General features: G+C 40.8%; 1 protein-coding gene across 5 annotated transcripts in view; it reads right to left on the bottom strand.

Annotated features, from left to right (window-relative positions):
- Positions 1–313: 313 nt before the first annotated feature.
- ATP2C1 (ATPase secretory pathway Ca2+ transporting 1) overlaps positions 314–21071 on the bottom strand; it is a 64630-nt gene continuing 43872 nt past the window's right edge. For 4 of the 5 annotated variants that reach the window (XM_081881951.1, XM_081881953.1, XM_081881950.1 and 1 more), the window contains 19 exons: positions 20936–21004; positions 20007–20082; positions 19846–19912; positions 17659–17783; positions 17026–17123; positions 15295–15390; positions 15120–15209; positions 12289–12393; positions 11369–11525; positions 10200–10370; positions 8451–8548; positions 6661–6711; positions 5965–6131; positions 5450–5518; positions 4471–4587; positions 3578–3725; positions 2871–2966; positions 2498–2639; positions 314–1088 (listed from right to left, as the gene is read on the bottom strand). In XM_081881951.1, coding sequence (XP_081738077.1) covers positions 955–1088; positions 2498–2639; positions 2871–2966; positions 3578–3725; positions 4471–4587; positions 5450–5518; positions 5965–6131; positions 6661–6711; positions 8451–8548; positions 10200–10370; positions 11369–11525; positions 12289–12393; positions 15120–15209; positions 15295–15390; positions 17026–17123; positions 17659–17783; positions 19846–19912; positions 20007–20082; positions 20936–21004 — 2076 coding nt within the window. In that variant the 3' untranslated portion in view covers positions 314–954. Of the gene's footprint in view, positions 1089–2497; positions 2640–2870; positions 2967–3577; positions 3726–4470; positions 4588–5449; positions 5519–5964; positions 6132–6660; positions 6712–8450; positions 8549–10199; positions 10371–11368; positions 11526–12288; positions 12394–15119; positions 15210–15294; positions 15391–17025; positions 17124–17658; positions 17784–19845; positions 19913–20006; positions 20083–20935; positions 21005–21071 lie in introns of those variants that run through there. The other variant, XR_014161517.1, reaches the window with a different exon arrangement.

Below are 21071 nucleotides of genomic sequence, written 5' to 3'. Positions count from 1 at the left end.
AAAACAACCTTTCTCCCTCCTCTATGTGACATCCTTTTATATATTTGAACATGGCTATCATATCACCCCTTAACCTCCTCTTCTCCAGGCTAAAGATGCCCAGCTCCCTACATACAAAGCCTATATTTGGACTTACAGCCAATATTTGTGGAACCTCACTGGTCCAAGGAGTTCCTAGTTCAGCAAAACAGGAAGTTGTTAAATTTGGCCAAGTAAAAGATCTAGCTCACTGTGGAAGCGAAAAAATTCAGAAATCATTTTTCAGTTTGTGACCCAGCTTCATTTAAAATACCAAGTTACACACTCACACCTATTTTAAGAAAAGCAGACATTTACTTCAAAATTGCAATTATAGGCTTTTCAATCACAAAAAGGAAGAAAAGACAGTGATCCGACAGTGGTCACATCCTGTGCAAAAGAACATAGGATACCTAAAAAATAAAAGCACAAGGTACACATTGCAGGATAATGTAAATAAATACAGAATCTGAAAATATGGCACTCTTGTATCTCACTCTAGACCAGATGGAATGCCTTGAATATTTCATAGTTAAGTCCCACCACTGTCATAAAAGTAAAGGGTTTCTTTAAATAAAAACTAAAATCTTTATATCTAATACACATTTCTATACATGTATATCTCTTAAGAGCAAAAGGTGGGCAAGACTTTTGACTTTTTTATTTTTAAAGTAGCCTCTCACACACTTACAAAGTTCCATACAATCTGAAAAGTAAAGTTTTGTCTTTGAGGAAAAAATATTACCAAAGTTGCATAATTGTTTATTACTCCCCTGGCTGGAAGATTTAGAATTCACCAGTCTTTAAAAATTGCCAGTGTTCATCCATCAGGGAAAAGGAGGGACTTGTCAAAAGCCCTTGTATCTTCTCGTGATAACTTCCTCCTACATACGACAGCAGTTTCTAGTTTTGCAAACGGAAAGAATGCAATGTGCATCATACATCAAGAAAAGACGGCAAAGACGAAGAACCACCATGTTTCTGGGGCTTCTCCCTGCTCCTTTCAACCTTCTTTATAATCTCTGCTACTATACACACTGATGAGGTGAGTCCCAGAAGAAACAGCAAGTCTAAACCAAAAAAGAAAAAAGAAAGGGTTTCCCCCCCTTTAAAAAACAGCAGAAGAATACAGGTATTAAGTAACAGCTTTACTTGCCAATTTTTATTCCTTTTCAAATTTATAACAAGTCAAAACTAAATTAAAATTAATTAACTGAGTAGCTGTTTTTCAGCTAGCCAGAAATACAAAGCTATAATCAACTGTTTAGCTATGAAAAAACTTGGAGTCAAGCTGTTTGTCCTTTGGACTAACTGGCCAGATATTTTATGGTCATAAACAGAACAAATTCTTGCTAGCCTTGCTAGCTATGCCAAAACATCAGATTCCACACTCCTGCCCTTTCACTATAATCCCATGTATGCTAACAGAAGCAGGTCCCACTACATTCTAGGGGCTTAAAGGTAAAGGTACCCCTGACCATTAGGTCCAGTCGCGGACGACTCTGGGGTTGTGGTGCTCATCTCATTCTATAGACCAAGGGAGCTGGCGTTTGTCCGCAGACAGCTTCCGGGTCATGTGGCCAGCATGACTAAGCTGCTTCTAGTGAACCAGACAGCACACGGAAACGCCGTTTACCTTCCCGCCAGAGCGGTACCTATTTATCTACTTGCACTTGACGTGCTTTCGAACTGCTAGGTGGGCAGGAGCTGGGACTGAACAAAGGAAGCTCACCCCGTCGTGGGGCTTCGAACCGCCGACCTTCTGATCGGCAAGCCCTAGGCTCTGTGGTTTAGACCACAGCGCCACCCGCGTCCCTTCTATGGGGCTTACTCCCAAGTTAACTGTGTATATAAATTTACAGCCATGGTCTCTGATCTTCAGTTGTGCCTTTCAGAGCTGGGGGAAAGAGCAAAGGGTTGTTTGGTGATGGATGGTGACCACCGAAAGACCAGGCTTGTACTAGCCTTCTCTCAGGAGGGGAGCGTTGGGGCCAAACTGGCCAGAGCAGCCTTCCTCTCTAGTTTGGCAGCTGTGAGGGATTTTTCCTGTCATTGCACTGAGCCCTTTTAAATCTTAGTGCAACGTTAAGATGAGCACCGCACCTCTTCTCCAGCTCCGAGCTAGACAGAAAGGTGGGGGCTCATCCCTTCAAACTGAATCAAAGCTACATGTCATAAGCCCTCATTTCTGCTTTCACCCTCATCTTGGTCATACAGGCTCGAAAGCAAGAGAAATGTTTCAGTGTTGCCATTATGTGAAAGATAGCTGTCGAGGGGGACAGTGCTGAAGTCGCTCTTGAAAACGGAATTTCTGCCACCTTGTATTCACTCCAAAGTGTCCCCCCAACTCATTTAACTATATTGATGTTTTAAGTCTAAGCCCTATTTGTTAATGCCTTACAAAACAAATCACCAAGGAAATAATTTACTTGTCTATATCTGTTGGTTGTTGTCTGCTGAACAAGAAAAAAACTCTCACCTAGTATGCTTAGACTCTCAGTTTGAAAAACTTTCTGAAGAGGAGGGAAGTAGATTACTAGTAGCTGCCCCATGATCGATCCAAGCACTGCGTAACAGAACATTTTGTTGCTGCAGAGTCCAATCTCAAACACAGATTTAGTCTGCAAATAGAAACATAACATCTATGATTTTATTCTTGTGCATTCTAGTTATTTGAGATTATCCATCTTAACTCAAATGATAGGGTGATTACATACTCATCTATTAGCATTTTGGTAGCTTGAATTAAGTTATGGCTTTGAGCTACTTGCATCTGTGAAATTTTGACAATTTGCAGAGGTTGTTTTCACTTTTTCAAAATACCCTATCTTTAAACACAGGCAGTCACATACCTGAGATCTGGAACTCAAAGCATTGAACATATCAAAAAATACAAAGCACGTAAACGTCATTGTTGTATCTCGAGGAGTTATGCCATTGTCTCGCAGCTGCATAGAGAGAGACAGAGAGAGAGAATTAATATATGCCGTTCTCTGCCACTTTACAATAAAACATTTTAAATTCCACCCAACATAATACTATGAAGCATCAGTCCTCTAGCCAAGTGTGGAAGTATCGCTATTGTCTGATCTAGGCGCCTAAGAATTTGATACTGGCATCTAGAATTTTGATTTATTCCTCAGCTGTGCTACCTATAACTATAATTATTTCCTATCTATATATATATATTTTCCTATCTGCATATATATTTTTTAAAATACAACCAGACCGTTTAATCTCTATTGCACACAACCTTTAAAACCTCTGCACGATTTACCGTAATTGCCAAACCTAAGTTTAAGATCAGTTGAAGTATATAAACATTGGCATTTTACAGTTTTTCTTTAATGCTATGGTGTTTTCTAACACTGGTTTTGAAATGCTTCTCCATTTGAAAAGCAGGTGGCCATGCACCTCAATAACACTGGGCTCATGGGCTTAGTTGTATGGTTCTTTTGCAAAGTCTATGTACTTTTATATTTGCAACCATTGGCATATATGAAGCACTGCAAGCAGATAATAAATACACATTTTTTTAAAAAAAGCATCTTTGTCATACCTCTCGCCAGAAGACAAATAATGTTCCACATACAATAATTATAGATGAAACTAGTATTTTAACAATCAGATTTCTGGTCAAAATGCTATCCTTGACATTTCTTGGAGGCTTTCGAATAACATCTTTATCCACAGGCTCAACTCCAAGGCTAGAAATAAGAACACAAATAACTTTTTGAAAGTTTAGATTGATTGAGGCATCATAAAATCAAATTAATGTAGACAGTGACTCAGAGGTACTTTTCAATAAAGGTTTGTATGTGTCAAGGCAACCCAAGCATTACTGCTTAATTCTTATGATATAATTAACTATGATTAGTACTCGATCATGATTGGATGGATCCAGACCAAGTAATTCACACTTAGTTCACAGTATTCCAATGCAACCTAAATTCAACTAACTGCCTGGATCAAACCTGCTAAGTGCCTTATACAACTGCAAAACTTAACATTATGATCTTTCCCATACCAATATTGCTTAAAAATGTAAATTTTCCTGAGTAGTTACCCTACAAGTCTACTGCTGACTACTTGTAATATAAAAAGCTTTTGAAAGCAAACACAAATGCAGCAACCTCTGGGAACCATTGGAACAACAAAACCGAAAAGTAAGATATTAATTTTAAATCCTTAATAAGGCACCAACAAACACTCCATCAGACAGAAACCCCCATTTGGGAAATTGCCCAGAGTTTTTGCACGGAAAATAATTACTTAAACAAACTATTCCAATTTAATATACTTTTTTTACAATATAATTTGATACACAAATCCACACAGAGGAAAAGCTCTGTGCAAGATTCTACTAACATTTCTAGGAGTTATACCATTCACAATTCTAGAGAGTTACACCATTCAGCAACTTCTCAAAAACTCTCAAAGGAAAAGTGTTACCTTTGAGCTGGAGGCCCATCCATGATAATGTTGATCCACAAGATCTGCATGGCATTGAGAGGATTAGGAAAGTTCATTAATGTGGCCAATGAGATTAATGTCAATGCAGCTATACTCCTGTTGAAAAAAGTTATTTTACACAGCTGTCAGCATCGCAATTTTTTGGGGGGGAGGGAGTGGTTTTTAAAATTATTTTGAAATTTGTTATTAAACATTTCAAGCATCAGTAAGACGCACAATACATATGAGTAGCAAGTAAAACTTCATACACAGTAACAATCCAATTGTTTTAAATAGATCATGCAAGTTTTGGAGATGCTAAACATCAAGCAGACGTTAGAAAATATTTAGCCCAAGACAGCAATACAAGCCAAAAGGAAAATTGTCTCATTTCATTAAGCCTCCTCACTAGAGGCTGTATACTGTGTGCCAGACACAAAGTGTACTTTTGTTATAGAAATAAAAAAATAATTTAGGAGTGCCTTACATTTTAAAATGCCGAACGACTGATAAATCAAAACCCCTTCTTGTATAGACCATCTGTTGCAGTGGTTGGAAAATGTGTACCTTATCAGGGAGGCCAAACCATCATGAACTCTTGGACTTACAAGTTGCAGGAACTATTTTTAGATCTGTTCTCATTTAGCAACAAAGGACAACCACATGGCTCTGATAATTTCAAGTAAAGGGAACTGGTGCTAAGGTTAAGCTTTTACTATGCAGTTACTTGCTTAGAGTCCTACTTTCAAGCAATTATACCCCAATTTCGAACTAACTGTGCCAGAATGGATGCTGAATTTATTAGTGCTGTTAGAATTATGGTCAGCAATCCATTATGGCAATATAGCAAATAGTGTGCCATTTACAAATCACCAAGCTGAATTTATGTCAGTTTTGGTCATGCAAACTTCTGTGCAATTAATCTCAATCAAGCAGAATTCATAACAGGAAGCTTCTGATATTGTGCTGCAAAACTTACGTGCTGAGTTGAAATCTAACAAAATTTTTAATGTTATTATAAATTCCTTTACCCTCTTCAATTGCAGACCTGAAATATAAAAAGAAAAAAGTGCTTAGGAGGAAAAAACACATTCTGCAAAGGCACATTATTTGGATAGCATCCTGAAAACGCAACTCTTATTTCTTGCAATCTAACAGTAACAATAAATGGCTTCCCACTGCAAAACAGTATCAGGCAGTTTCAAAGTTTTTAGCTTTGTTCACTAAACACAAGTAAAATAAACATGCTAAATTAGAGTGGTCATTTATCCTCATTTGCCTGAGAAAATTTTTCCATTTAAAATTTTATAGAAAATCCACCAGAATAAAACCACTTGTCTTTTAAATTTCACCTAAGTGGCCTTTTTTTAAAAAAAAAAAAAAAAAAAAAAAAGTTCAACAAGATGGCACTTATATATGCTAGACAAAATGACACCCACCCAGATAATGCAATTGCTACATAGTACGCAGAAAGGGAACGTAAAACAAACTTACATTATTGTCTGAAAATCATCGTCCACCAAGATCATATCAGCTGCTTCTTTACAGACATCTGTGCCCGTCTGCCCCATTGCTACGCCAATATCAGCAGCTTTCAGTGCTACAGCATCATTCACCCCATCTCCTGTCATAGCAACTACTGCACCATTATTTTGTAGTGACTGAGAAAACAAAATTAATCCAATCTATCATCACAAGATTTTATCACTATATGAGTTTTTACAATGAACACAGTCTTAAAACTTTTCGTGTGCAATGCTCAGTTGCAAGTGAAGACTGGTAGGTGAGCTCACTCTCATGAGTTAAGTCTATAAAGGCTTTACCAAACCAATTGCAAACATCCTTAAAAATCACTCAAACACAAGCAATCACTGGTTCTATGCCATTTTCTTCTTGTGCAGTCAAAACAACTTTCTTCCTAGTTCTACTTCTCTATTTACCTTTAAAAACAGCAAATCAACAGTGTTAAGTACTTCATACTGACTTAAACCAAGGTCCTGTAGGAGTCAACTGCAAAGAATCGTTCTGAATTTTAGCTTGCCCCCCTTGCGTCTTTTCCACTAAATATATTTGTGTGAGATTCCTCTTGATGAGCCCCAAATGATCCCATCTGGATACTAGATCACTACAGTTCAATATCTCTGTACCATTTAAACTACATGTCTGTCAGTTTTAGAAACACACACATACCTTGACAATCTTCAGCTTATGCCTGGGACTGGCTCTGTAGAACACTGCTACCTAAGAAATAGAAGGGAAAATTAAGTCTTTACAAGTGCAAGATTGGGCTTCTTAACTATAAGCCAGCCTATTCTCCTCCACTCAACACTGCATAGCCATGACAGACACAAGGCAGCTAAGCAGAAAATTGACACAGGGAAGGGGGATTTTTCTACTCCCAATACTTTTCCTCTTTCCCTCCTAACCCCACCATCAGGATTTAGCTTGTCAACACTGGCGGAGGAAGAGGAGTGTGGGGGGAGCGCACCGCCCCCGGCAGTGCAATCCCGGCGGGGTGCCATCGTGGCTGCACCCCCAACCCGTGCTGGGTGCCAGGCCCCCGCAGGTGGCGTGTCACACCCCCAGGACGCATGTCGCGCCCCTGCGGGTGGCGCGCCAGCCCTGCACCCGCCTGCTCTCCACCCCTCAGTGCCGGAGCATGAAGCTCCACCACTGCTTGTCAATTCCCCATTTCCTTCCCTGCTAGCCATTGGAGCTGTCTGGGCTGGAGCTCCAGTGGCAAGACTGGCCGTTTGTCACCACACTCAGATTCCATGAAAAAACCCACAGACGTTTGCTTGCTGTGAACTTCTGTTCTCAGTGCCCCACCAAGAGCAGTTCTTTCCTCTCGGGATAGCTCCTCCCTCTGGCTGAGTCAGACAGGATCACAGAGTCTTTAGGCTCCTTCTCTGCTATGGGAGGCTCCATCCCATTCCCCAGACTTTTCCTTCCTAGTGCTGAGAACAGTTCAGGTTGCAGCTCCATAAGAGCTCAGCCTAGACTGCAGCGGTTTTCAACCTGTGGGTCCCCAGATGTTGTTGGACTACAACTCCCATCATCCCTGAGCTCTGGCCTTGCTAGCTAGGGGTGATGGGAGTTGTAGTTCAACAACATCTGGGGACCCACAGGTTGAGAAAGGCTGCCCTAGAGGTTTTTCCCCTCTCTCACTGTCTCTTATTCTACTTCTACTACTTCTTTTCTTCTCCCTTCCTTGCCCATCAGCTTTATATTCGCTCTCTCTTTGTCGCCCATACACCTAGCCAGGAGGGAAGTACTTGGGCACTGGGCAGTGGAGATGGCAGCAAGGCTTCCTGTGCCCCTCACCAGTTTATGGAGGGCAAACAAGTCTTCTAGCAGCGGCAACAGCAAGGGCAACTGGACGCAACCCCATTTGGCTACCTGTAGGGAGGACAGCGGTGGTGGCCACGAGGAGGCAGCCTCAGCTGCATGTGGCCTTCTTTGCCTTAAGGTGAGACAAAAACATGCTTTGTTTGCACACCTCACCTCTTCTGGGTGGTGGGTCCTTACCAAAAGACCCAAAATTGTAAAGCCAGCACAGGATGCTGTTCACACTGCCGCACACTTGCCAAGTGTCAGTTTTCCTGCTACTTGAACAAGAACTCGCGTTGCAGTACTAAGACTCAAACTTAAATTAGAACACACCAATTTGTTCAAGCTGCTTAATCTGCCTGTGCCTTAGCCAAAAAGAAAGGCACACTCTTACACTTTCTGACAAAGATTTCAAAGGATATCAGGAAAAACCTCAGATTTTCCCCTATGGCCACCAGAGGAAGATTGTGATATTCCAAATTAGATAATCTGTTCACAAAAATACACAACTTTGGTATATAAGACATTACTAATGCCTGCTCAAAGTACCCTTACATGCTTCTTAGAGTAATTCAGTAACTAAAACACACTAGCACACTAACTCAAGAGTTCCATCTACCCAGACCACTTTGGGTCCATTTAAAACTAACCTTGGGTGCTATTTGTGAAAGTTGTTGTATATCCAGTGTGTCTATTTCTTCACCTGAGACTGACTGAGAGTTTTTGGAATACAATCCTAAGCGATTAGCTAGGAAACAAAACAAAACAAAGTTACCAGATGTTACAGTTAAAGTGGAGAAGGACCAAATGAATATATACAATTTAAAATTCTATGTTCTCACTGATTATTTTATTATTTATTCCTGATAGCAAAGCTACAACAATGCAGACTGAACTATTGCATGTGTCACCCACCCACACACCCACACAGAGACAAGTGGTACGCGACAGAAAATGTTCAGGGAGTTTTACAATCCTAAATGCTTTTCTGCAGCCCTGAAGCAAATACAGTTAGTTATAGTACATATGCATGACCATATGCTCTGGAAACGCAACAATTGCGGAATCAAGGTCTCTCCAAAGAAGAGTGACTTTCTCCTAAAAATGTGCAGCTAGCTGGTCACAGCAAGTTTGCGAAGGTTGCTAGCTAGCTGCTAGAGAGGATGTAGTGCTGGATAAAGGTAAAGGTAAAGGGACCCCTGACCAATAGGTCCAGTCATGGCTGACTCTGGGGTTGCGGCGCTCATCTCGCTTTATTGGCCGAGGGAGCCAGCGTACAGCTTCCGGGTCATGTGGCCAGCATGACAAAGCCGCTTCAGGAGAACCAGAGCAGCGCATGGAAACGCCATTTACCTTCCCGCCGGAGCGGTACCTATTTATCTACTTGCACTTTGACGTGCTTTCGAACTGCTAGCTTGGCAGGAGCAGGGACCGAGCAACAGGAGCTCATCCCGTCGTGGGGATTCGAACCACCGACCTTCTGATCGGCAAGTCCTAGGCTCTGTGGTTTAACCCACAGCGCCACCCACGTCCCTGCAGTGCAGGATACAAAGTGCAATTTCATCACTGCCCATGCTGCCAAATGGTTTGTCCAATTATGTGTGCTAACGCATTTGGTCCGCCTCAGAGAAGGTGTGTCACATGAAACTGGAGAAGACTATAGCCTATGATTCTCCAGAATACCAGGGCACCTGTTGGAATCCACAATACCGGAGAGGACGCGTGGGAGTGATCACATCAACCAACTGTCTCATCTTTCCTAAATAGCCTCTAAGACACAAAACAGGCAGCTCTGAAACTTATTTGAGCCCTGCCTCCCATCACAGGGTGCCTTCCTCTATGAGCAGAAAGTGAAGCTTTCTTTTAGAAAAATATTCACAAATGACATATCATAATAGTAACATAAACTGATCACATATGCAACTGGCAAATATAAAAATAGTTCAAATAATCATTTCAATAGCTACAATTCAGAAGGGTGTGGAAGCAATAAAAAACCCCCAACCCACTACTTGGTTGTTTTTTAAACTTGTGAGTAAAAACTTTTCAAGAATACCATATTGATCAGGATCCCAAAATCTGGCTAGCAGCATGAAAAAGGTTTGCACTAGCACAATGGAATTTTTGGCTAAAGTTTGAATAGCTGATTCCTAAGGTATATCAGATAGTTTTTGAAACTGCTCTCAGTTACAAACGTAGCTTGCCATGCACTCTCTGTGTGTGCTGTTTGTTAAAGCAAGCCTGAATAACTTATCTCGGGCTAATGAGCTGGTCATATGGCCCTTTGGATCCTAGCCCTGATTTCAGAGTCTAAAGAAGCCACATTGTTATACATTCATCGACAAGGCAATGAGTAACTCAACTGATGGAAATAAAGGGGGGGAAACACACATTCATACCGATGGCAATTGCAGTCTCCTGTGAATCTCCAGTAATCATTTTTATCATGACTCCAGAAGTGATAAGTGCAGTGACGGCTTCTTTTACGCCCGTTCTTGGAGGATCAATCATTCCAACCAGACCCAGAAATGACAACTGTCCAAGCTCAGGGCCAGCAGCTAAGGCCAGAACTTTCAAAGAAACAGGGGGGGAAAGTAGTTTATACCTTTAGACATGGCATCTACTTAGAAGATCAGAATGATACAGCTAGACCTCTCCAGTTTCTAGAATAAGAGCATTTTCCCCCCTAGCAACACTGTAACCTTCATGGATGCTTTTGTACGTGACTTCCCAAAACAAATTTCACCTGCATAGAATGCAGTCAATTGGGAGAGATTGCATAACCAGCAAAAACAGACATGGTTTCTCTCTTCGTCTCACAGTATGTGGCTTGTCTTTTGCCCTCCATATCTAGTAGGCTGGATTAATATCAAGTTAACAGCACTTAGTTCCCTTTGCTTACGGGACTTAAGTCATACCTAACTTTTGGGTTGGGATAAAGGAAGACAAATCTTAGCATGTCTACTCAGAAGTAAATCCCAGTTATTTCAATGAGATTTGCTCTCAGGTAACTGTGTACAGGTCTGGAGCCGTATTCTGCTTCGAACTGTTACGGATGCTTTAGTTGAGATTCCTGCATTCCAGGGGTTGGACTAGATAACCCTCAGGATCCCTTCCAACTCTACAATTCTATGATCCAACTAAATCATGCCCACTGCAGACCCACTGTAATCATTAATTTAGTTGTGTCCAATCATTCATTACAATGGATCTGCTCTAAGATTTTGATACAACTCATTAGCTTTTAGGTTTTAAGAGAAGTTTCCTTGAAGGGGGATGTATAAAGCTACATCAGAAGTCCAACAAATAGTATAGGCATTCCTTCTGATATTTTAGGAACCGTAATTTGCAAAGCTAAGAAGTTACTCATTCTCATTTTAAATATGGAAGTTTAAATACTACTGTCCATGCAATCTGAAAGCAACACAATGCATAAAAATGGAAGCGAATGACACATAAGGATTATTCACAGCTTTGTTCTAGAGTTTCTCACGTTGAGAACAGCAAGCAATTAAGATTTCAAAATGCTTTCCTCTGTAGTGGAGACAATAGTGAAATATGCTATTACCTCTGAGTCCGGCAGAGCCCATGGATGCTTTCTCTTGCTGATAAAGATCTCTTTGTTGTTGGCTGAGAGGTAAACTATGCCCTTTGCTATTGTATGTCGTACAGTATCGAACCACTTCCTCATAAGCACCTTTCATGAAGCAAATCTCTGGTTTGTCCTAAAAGATAAAACATGTTAGCACCTGCTGCTCTGTCCCCTGTCGCAACGCTGTCATTATATAACTTCAAAGCTCTTTCAGTGTGCTGATAATAATTTATAAACAACTTAAAACTCATTAGTCTACTGAACGCAAGCCTACATACCACATACTGTATTCCACTTACTGAAACACAAGGCAATATTTTATTTCCATGACTGTTCTGTGACTATATAATGGTGCATACCTTTACCATGTCTGCAAAAATGCTATTCCGGCATCTAACTTAAAAGAACTGGGTTCGAACACCCTGAGAATATGGGCTGATATAGTTTAAGAGTTGTAAGAAATATGTCCCTCTCTATTTCTTCTCATTTTCAATAAACCACCTAGAGGTTTTGCAAAGCACTTAGGTCCCCCCCCCCAACCCCACCTACAATCAAGAAGCATATCATTTTTTGCAAGCGAGCAAGCATACAAACAAACAACACTTTCTTGCTTCAAAAGAAGAGGCGGGCCAGCAGAATTTTTGAAACAAAGACCTTCTGAAAATAATTCTGTCTTTAAGCAGAGCTCTGCTGGGCCAAGCACACGTTGTTGCCAGACATGAAATCACAGTGCCATTTGTTTCAGTTAAGTTCTTTTTAAAGTAAGCTTACAATTCCCATTTGGTTAAGATGAGAATGTAAACTTTGCATAAGCAGAACTGTTGCTGCATATTTAAAATGGTATGATATAGTGGGATATTGGAGCCTGTTGAAATACATCTCAGAAAAGGACATACCTGTTGCGTTCTATGTACACACTTAACAGCCATCCATTTCTGCTCAGAGCTGAAGGGATATTCTGCTTTTCTAATGTAGTCCTGCTGGATTCCATCTAAGCCCATCTACGAGAACAAAGGACACTGCCAATTCAGTCCACTGCATTTGTAGCCAGAGCAGCAACAATCAACTGTATTTTGTTTTAGTGTCTCACATGTGCACCTCAGCTTGTTTGCTCCTGGATATGGAAAGCAGGTACAGGTTACTCTGAAAATACTGCTTCACTGCAAGGTATTGAATTAAAGCAGCCTGGCTGGAGCTGATAGGAGTTGTAGTCCAAAACATTTTAAGAGCACTAGGTTGGCAAAGGCTGACTTATGAAACAGAGTTCTTCTAGATCTACATGTGGTTCTAATCCATTGCATTCTTGGATCTCCTTATGGTGATGTACAGTGGTGCCCCGCAAGACGAACGCCTCGCAAGATGGAAAACCCGCTAGACAAAAGGGTTTTCCGTTTTGGAGGCGCTTCGCAAAACGAATTTCCCTATGGGCTTGCTTCGCAAGACGAAAATGTCTTGCGAGTTCCTGCGGGGTTTTTTTCCCTCCCCCCCCCTTTTCCTAAGCCCTAAGCCGCTTATCAGCTGATCCGCTGATAAGCCGCTTATCAGCTGATCCGCTAAAAGCCGCTAAACCGCTAATAGTGCTAATCTGCTAAGCTGTCAATGGACTTGCTTCGCAAGACGAAAAAACCGCTATACGAAGAGCCTCACGGAACAGATTAATTTCGTCTTGCGAGGCACCACTGTATAACCCACACATTTTTCTTTCCATATTTATGTGGAATTAAACTCCCATTTGTTTCAGCTGAGCTTGCTTTTGAATGAGTTTACAATTGCCTCTAGTTTTAAGATTTCCCCTTCATATTCTTTTCTCAGAAAGTTTTAGAATAAGCTTATTGTGATGATCACTATATCACTTGTTTTGACAAATACCCCTAGATACTCTACCAGTGGCAGGCAAGAGTCAATCCACTTAGAGCAGAATCAATGCACTCTGAATATTCTCTTGTAACATAGTGGTAAGCAATATACATTCTAGCAAAGCCTAAAAAGCACTGTGAAGTTATCTGATGTAGTTCTTCCTAAAGTCCAGCAACTCCAGGCACACCCAATAACAAAGATTTCCAGTCTTTGTTTCTTGGGGCATAAACAGGATACAAATGGAACCAGCAATAACGACGACAAAGAATCAGGATTTGAACAGCACTATGAATTAAAATTGGAAGCAGTTTGCCCAGCAGGGCAGAGCAGTAGCACTATCTTCATGGAAGCCAGGAAGAAAAATGAACATGGTAACGAGGTTAGAGCTGTGTGGGCACACTAGCAGGAGCACTGGATATGCCCACACAGTCCTGAGTTCCCCACACCACCTGCTATGCCAGAGTGCCACCATCGTTAGAAACCTAGGATTATAGCTCTGATTTGCTGGGCAAGCTGCCGCTGATTAAAACATTATGTGCCTTCTAAACAGGAACTATGAGATTTTGCAAGATGAGAATAGCCTCCAAACAGCCCAGTTCAATGCGAGCATGTTTTGAAGAGTCACTAAACTTAATGAAACTAAGTCCCAAATAAGGCTGCGACCCTTACACACACCAAGTCTTGACAATTCATTACAGCGCCACTGAAATGCAACTAAAAAATGGATCAGAAGTAAATCCACACTGTGAATGAATGATGGGTGCTTTTTGGCCCTGTCTAATGGTTTGTTTCTTCCACTTCGCTGATTGAACACTCTGAACTCCACCTCCCACTCTACCTTTAGATCCAATTCAACATACCAGATTAGCTTCCCAGTCTAATTCTTCCATTCTTCCCCACTATGTTTTCCAAGACTGCCCATACATTCAACAAAGCCGTACCAGTAGAATAGCCAGTGCCTAAGTTACACAACAGTTAACACATAAGTATCTTATTAACTAAGTATTCAAGAACCCATGTTAGCTTTGGAACAATTTCAAAAGCTGAACACTTCTGAATTAACTATTAAATAATAACCACACGACTTCAAAATTGCTTTATTTGCAATAACTTATAAAAGTTTTAACTAATCAAACCACCTTATGTTCTTGGAGCTCCATGGGTGCATCTTCAAGATTCAACATAAAATGGTTAGACTTCTTCAGCAAATTTGGAACTGCTGTATTATTTCTAAAGAAACCCTGCAAATGTCTACAGAGCTTATTTATTTATTTATTTATTTATTTATTTATTTATTATTATTTACTGAGGTCTCAGGGTGGTTTACAGAACATAGTTTTTTCTCTTTAGGAGTTATTAGCATTAATGATATTGCTATGCCTAGCCATCTAGTTTAGAGTGGGCCACACCAATTAGATCACGTTCTGCTGCTTGGATTTTTTACTGCATAGTACAGTGACACACCTATCACTATCTCTGCATGGTGGACTCTGGCCAATGAACTGCAACAATAAATTTGTTAGCCTAAGGTACCTAAGACCCTGGTGGCTTTGCCGCAGCAGAACAAACATACTCCTTTGGAGTACAGAAAATATGGCATTTCTATTATCAGTACAGTCGTACCTTGGTTTTCAAACACCTTGGGAGTCGAACGTTTTGGTTCCCGAACGATCGAAAACCGGAAGTGATTGTTCCGGTTTTCAAATGTCCTTTGGAACCCAAACATCCGACGCAACTTCTGCGGCTTCTGATTGGCTGCAGGAGCTTCCTTCAGTTCCTGCAGTTCGACTTCCAAGGTACCACTGTACTAGCTCTGTTGCCCTTAAAAACCTCTATACTTCAAAACAATATACATCAACACACCACCTACCTTCATAGCCAGTGCAATTAAGGCCCCTTCTGTTGGTCTTCCCATTAAGGTGTTGTTTCGAATTACAGCATCATTGCACACACACCCAGCCTAAAGAAATGAAAAAGGAAGTTAATGTAACACACAAGTATCCCTAATTTCAAAAAAAGAGTACACTTTCTGTGCAAGAACGTACCTCAACAATTCTGCTAACAGATGGTTTGTTAAATCCATGAACAACATCACCTTCAACCGTGACTTCTCCAAAGCTGTTATAACCCACTCCAGTAACCTGGCAAAAATTAGACGATATGAATTTTACAAGGAAGCAAACATTTGCTAATATTTTTTTTCTTTATGACCTTTGAAGCAGAGATATTATGAAAAGAGAATATGAACTTTGAAACATTAATCCTTATGCATTCCCTTATGCATTTTAAAAAAATTGTTTCTTATAATAGGTTTATAGGGTTTGCAGTATCTGTAATCAGATGGCAATGCTGAGGAGATAGCCGACTGCTGAGCCAGGGAACCACAGTAAAACTAGAGCTCATACACTGGCATGTGACATTTCCTACATGAGGAAAAAAATTACATTGAAAAGAAGCCAGAGTTATTCATTTCAAGAAGTAGTACAGTGGTGCCTCGCAAGACGAAATTAATCCGTTCCGTGAGGCTCTTCGTATAGCGGTTTTTTCGTCTTGCGAAGCAAGCCCATTGACAGCTTAGCGGATTAGCGCTATTAGCGGTTTAGCGGCTTTTAGCGGATCAGCTGATAAGCGGCTTAGCGGCTTAGGAAAAGGGGGGGGAAAGGGGGGGAAACCCGCAGGAACTCGCAAGACATTTTCGTCTTGCGAAGCAAGCCCATAGGGAAATTTGTTTTGCGAAGCGCCTCCAAAACGGAAAACCCTTTCGTCTAGTGGGTTTTCCGTCTTGCGAGGCGTTCGTCTTGCGGGGCACCACTGTATAGTTAATATTCCTCCCAAGACTCTCTTGCACGTTTATTTTATGCAACTGAGTGGACACTTTAGTTAAAGTCAACATTTCCACAATCTCCTCTGTATTTAAAGGTACAACCATCTTCTCTATCCTCTAGCATTTCTCCTCTTAAATGATAGCAGTAGGCACAAATGCAGCTCAGAGATAAGTGTGAGGCAGCTGCTGGGTTCACACCAGTCCTCCAAAAATGGAGTTCTCAGGACCAACGCACTTCTCATAAAATTAAAAAATAAAACCTGCCCATCCATGCTTATGTTTATTAAATACAACAAAGACAAATGCAGCTTAATTTTATCCCTGTGGTACAGCAGTTGAGGTTCCTTAGTTTAACTGATTCCCTTATCTTGCACCTAAAGGTCTTATGATTAGTGTTTGAAAGTCACTGACCTGGCAACCAGCCAAGTAGGTCACTGTGACCTGGCAACCAGCCAAGTAGGTCCCTGTGATCTGGCAACTGGACAAGGGTGTGGTCATTCTTGGGTATATTAAGAGGGGTCTGTGCATTGCCTCTTTGCTTTTGCTGCAAGGAAGCTCTGCCAGATTGATGATGATCTCTGTGCTGTACGTATGCTGCAAGTTGTACTTGCTTTGCATTTGAAGCTTGCGCCTTCTACTAGGGATCTATATAGTGAAACTGCCTTAATGCTTTGGACCTGTCAGTAAAGGACTGAACAGACTGAAGACTTGGAGCCTGACTCAATTTCTTCCAGCACAAAACTGCACTGCCACGAACCTACACGCTTGGGGAGCTACACGCGTTTGGCACATGCCATACGTCAACAACCGCAGTGAAACTGCTAGCACATGTGCAAAGCTAAGCAGGGTCCAGTATGGTTTCAGATTGGATGGGGAACCATGTGTTGAGATTCCTGCGTTGCAGAGGGTTGGACTTCCCACTCTACAATTCTATGGTCTGCTTACTACCTACCTCAGCATGTAATCCATCTGCCGTAAAGATATGAGTAACAGTCATTTCATTCTTTGTCAGCGTGCCAGTCTTATCTGAACAAACAACATTGCAGCAGCCTGGGGGGAAACATGAATGCAGTAATCACACGGAAGTTATGACATATTTGGGAAGGGTTAGTGGGCCGGACAAATGACAGAACATGGGGAAGGAGCATCTTCACAAAATATCAAGAAAGAGGAAGAGTCTTGACTAGGTTAAGGATGGAGAACTTGCGGCCCTCCAGAGGCAGATAAGTTCCCATCTTCCTTGACTATTGGCTCTGCTGGCTGAGGCTGATGGGAGTCAAGAGTCCAAACACATCCAGAAGGTCACAGATTCCCTATCCCTGGGCTAAGGGGAAGTAGCACCAAGCCACCCGCCTCTCTCCAGCCAAACATTCCTGACTCCCTTTCTTCTTTCAAGTCCCCTTTTTACTGCAACCTTCCATACAAATCTAGATTGTCCCAGAGATTTCCTTAAATGCCATCTGCAAGATCAGCTTCAGCATAATTATTTCTAGATTACATACACTAATGTTGATTAATTATTAATTCATACTGTCATTATGACCATCAGATACTCTTGAGTAATTCTGCACACTGCCATTCTTACCTAGAGTTTCAACAATTGGTAGTTTCTTGACAATGGCCCGTTTCTTGACCATTCTCATCACGCCAAGAGCCAACGTTACTGTCACAACAATAGGCAGCCCTTCAGGGATTGCAGCTACAGCCAAGCTATAATTTAAAGAGAGGACATATTAAGTGATTCCTTTCACAACTGTATGCACATGTTAAAACACAGAAGCCACTTTCACACATGGAGAGAAACAAACTATAGGTCCAGATTCACACATCGCAACAAAGCCATACTCTGCCTTGTTTTCTCCCCCAATGAAGTACAGGCAGGAACAGAGGAACAGCAAATAATTTGTGCATATTAACACTATCGTTTATATTAAAATATGGTTTAACATTGTGTTCAAACCAGGCCAGAATATGTGTTCTTTATAGGGCTGAGTGAAAATGAGGGAGTTGGCTCATATCATGAAGAAGTCTACAATCCTAAGTTTCTTTGTTTTTAAAGGCCTGCAAAACAAAGCAAAAACGTTTGCCCATCCAGAGTGAGTGAAAGCAGCATTGTCCTCACTCTGATTTGACTTTGTGACATCATGCCTGACTACATGGCATTGGTGTTGCCTATGAACCGTATTTTTCGCTCTATAAGACGCACCAGACCATAAGATGCACCTAGTTTTTGGAGGAGGAAAACAAGAAAAAAAATATTCTGAATCTCAGAAGCCAGAGCAACAAGAGGGATCGCTGCACATCGATCCCTCTTGTTGTTCTAGCTTCTGGGATAGCTGCGCAGCCTGCATTCGCTCCATAAGATGAACACACATTTCCCCTTACTTTTTAGGAGGGAAAAAGTGAGTCTTATAGAGCGAAAAAAATAGTTCATGATGGCTTCTTTCAAAGGCAATACCAGCCTTTGTTTCAAACAAAAAACTTGTGTCTCAGCTACTGGAAAGAACCAACTGTAAAAAGGCAGCAATCAGTGTGCAAAAGAATATTTTAAAAGATATTGTCCCGAATATTTCAGCCCTAGATATTAGTAAACCTATGTCAAACTAGAAATAAAAACAAAGTAGAATTATCACATTTCATGAGTTGGTATCCTATGAAGCTGCCCACATCCCAGTATAAAGATGGGGAAGGGCCTTAGCATGCATTGTGTGAGGTCCAAGTTCATCTCCAGTTAAAAAGATCATAGGCAGAAGAGCTGGGCAAGATCCTGAGATCAGCTGCCAGTTGGAATAGTCAGTGGTGGGCTATATAGACCAGCATTCTGATTCAGTATAAGGTGCTTTGAAGTCTACTGAAAAGTGTATATATGTTTGCTAAGAACAGTCATATAAAAAGTCAGTGATAGCAGGATATATTCTACTGCAGCATGGAGCAGTTCTTAAGAGAAATGAAGGGCAAGAGAGCACTGTCGGGCTCATAGCAAACATGTGTTGTTAAGAGCATTTGTACCCCCACTCGTTGTCCAAAAAGGCTTACATGCAGTCCATTACAACAAGCCATATATCTACACACAGGCTTACAAACTGGAAAAAAAACGAGGGAAAGGGGAGAGGAAGTGAAGCAGAAAACAAGGTTCCTTGTAAACTAAGGAAGGGAGCAGGCAACCCTGCCCTGGACTAATGGCCTAGAACCAGCCAGTTCCCAAGAGAGATGGCGTCCCAAAAGGATACAGTGAGGAAAAAGTGTTTTCAAGGCAAGTAAAGAAAACCTAAGATATACAGTCCAATCAACGGAAGTTAAATGCAACATCGCTGTGAAGGCCTCACTGGGGTCAGTGGAATTCAAGCAAATTTCTACAGCATGCATATGGCTCTACTAGAAGTGGAGCAGCTGCTGCTTTTAAAGCGGAGGGGAATGACCATTTTCTTTAGAGAGAGTTATTTTTGATTAGCAAGATCCACTTGTGTGAATAGGGACAAGGTTAACTGGAATATAACTATTTGCCTAGCTTTGTTATGACTTCCTTATCTCTGTTCTGTGCCGTGTAAACAGATGAATCTGAAAGTTCTCTCTCTGAAACATTAACATGCATTTTAGAAGATACGTTAATATCTATTAATGAAGAGACCAATTTGGGAAGAGTCCACAGGGAAGTAAGATTCCAATGGCAGATTCTCTAATTTGCATAAAGCAAGTAAACTTTGCGAGGACAACTTCAGTCTGAGACATTCACTTTTTCAGTATTATTAGAGATAATACTTAAGAATCTCACCTCACACCGATGGTAAACATATCAAGGATATGCTTTCCTTGCAACCAGCCAACCAGCATAATTATGCCTAGAATAAAAGCAAATTGAACATTAAAAGATCTCCCTAATCAGTTAGAATAGCGCAAGATGAGAGAGCTGTACAAAAACAGTTGTTCTCTTACCAATTATACCAAAGGAATACAAGGACAGTTGTTTTCCTAAGAGATCCATGCTCCTCTGCAAAGGTGTCTTTGGAGCCTAGGTAAGAAGAACATTAAAACACATTTATTTAGTTGAACAGATTTGTCTAGGACTATCTGATTTTATAGTTTTGTTAGCTTTGTATTGTGTTTTTGCATTGCAGGACAGTTTTCTATTACGTTATTTGAAAGCTGCCTTTAAAATTAAAGCTGAAATGAAAAGTCAGAATAAAATTGCTATAAAAAAAATACATTGCACTCAGCTCAGCATAGCTCAGCAAGTGGCAATGCACTTATAGTGGTACCCCACAGGTACCAATTCTTTCTCTTCTATCCTCCATACTTTCTGAAATACTAATCAGATGTGGAAGGAAGAAAGACTCAATAATTCTGTCATCGTCAACAAGACTTCCTACACAAAAGCCATTTCACATCTGCCCTGAATATTTGGCTTTTCACAAAGGTTAAATTACATTGGGGGGGGGGGGAAGACTTCAAAGGCTGCATTTGTTCACAAAATGCAGGCATTTCAGCCCATCGTGAATGCACAAACTTTTGGGATACTTTTATTAACTCTGTTTGCAGAGAATATTGCAGTGAGCACCAAGATATCTTGCAAATGAGAACAGAAAACATAGAAAAGTGTTATTCTAGCAAATATAAAAGGAAATCTAAACTCAGATTAGTAGTCCCTTCAAATTCAGTAGAATTTTTGGGTGCATTTGTACAATTGACTTAATCACACTCCTATACTTAAAGCATCTGTGTGTAATGATGAAAGGTTATTTTTTTAAAAATTCTGGTTTCGATGCTACCTTCATGTTGTTCAGCTTACAGTGAACACTGTAAAATGATCTAACTTTGTAAGAACCAGGATTTAAGTTGTTCATTTGTAATACTATACTACTTACTTCTTCTGCTTGCATCATTTTGAAAACCTCCCCAAACTCAGAGTTTTCTCCAGTACCAATAACTATCCCCTAGGAAATGAAACATAACAAGTTCAAAATGAAATTCAAAGAGGATTGGCTTACTCCCCTCCCCCAC

The sequence above is a fragment of the Podarcis erhardii genome (genome assembly GCF_964252035.2).
Source record: "Podarcis erhardii genome assembly, chromosome: 12".
Classification (NCBI taxonomy): Eukaryota; Metazoa; Chordata; class Lepidosauria; order Squamata; family Lacertidae; genus Podarcis; species Podarcis erhardii.
The sequence above is the reverse complement of the archived record's forward strand: the minus strand, read 5'-3'. Positions and strand labels throughout refer to the sequence as shown.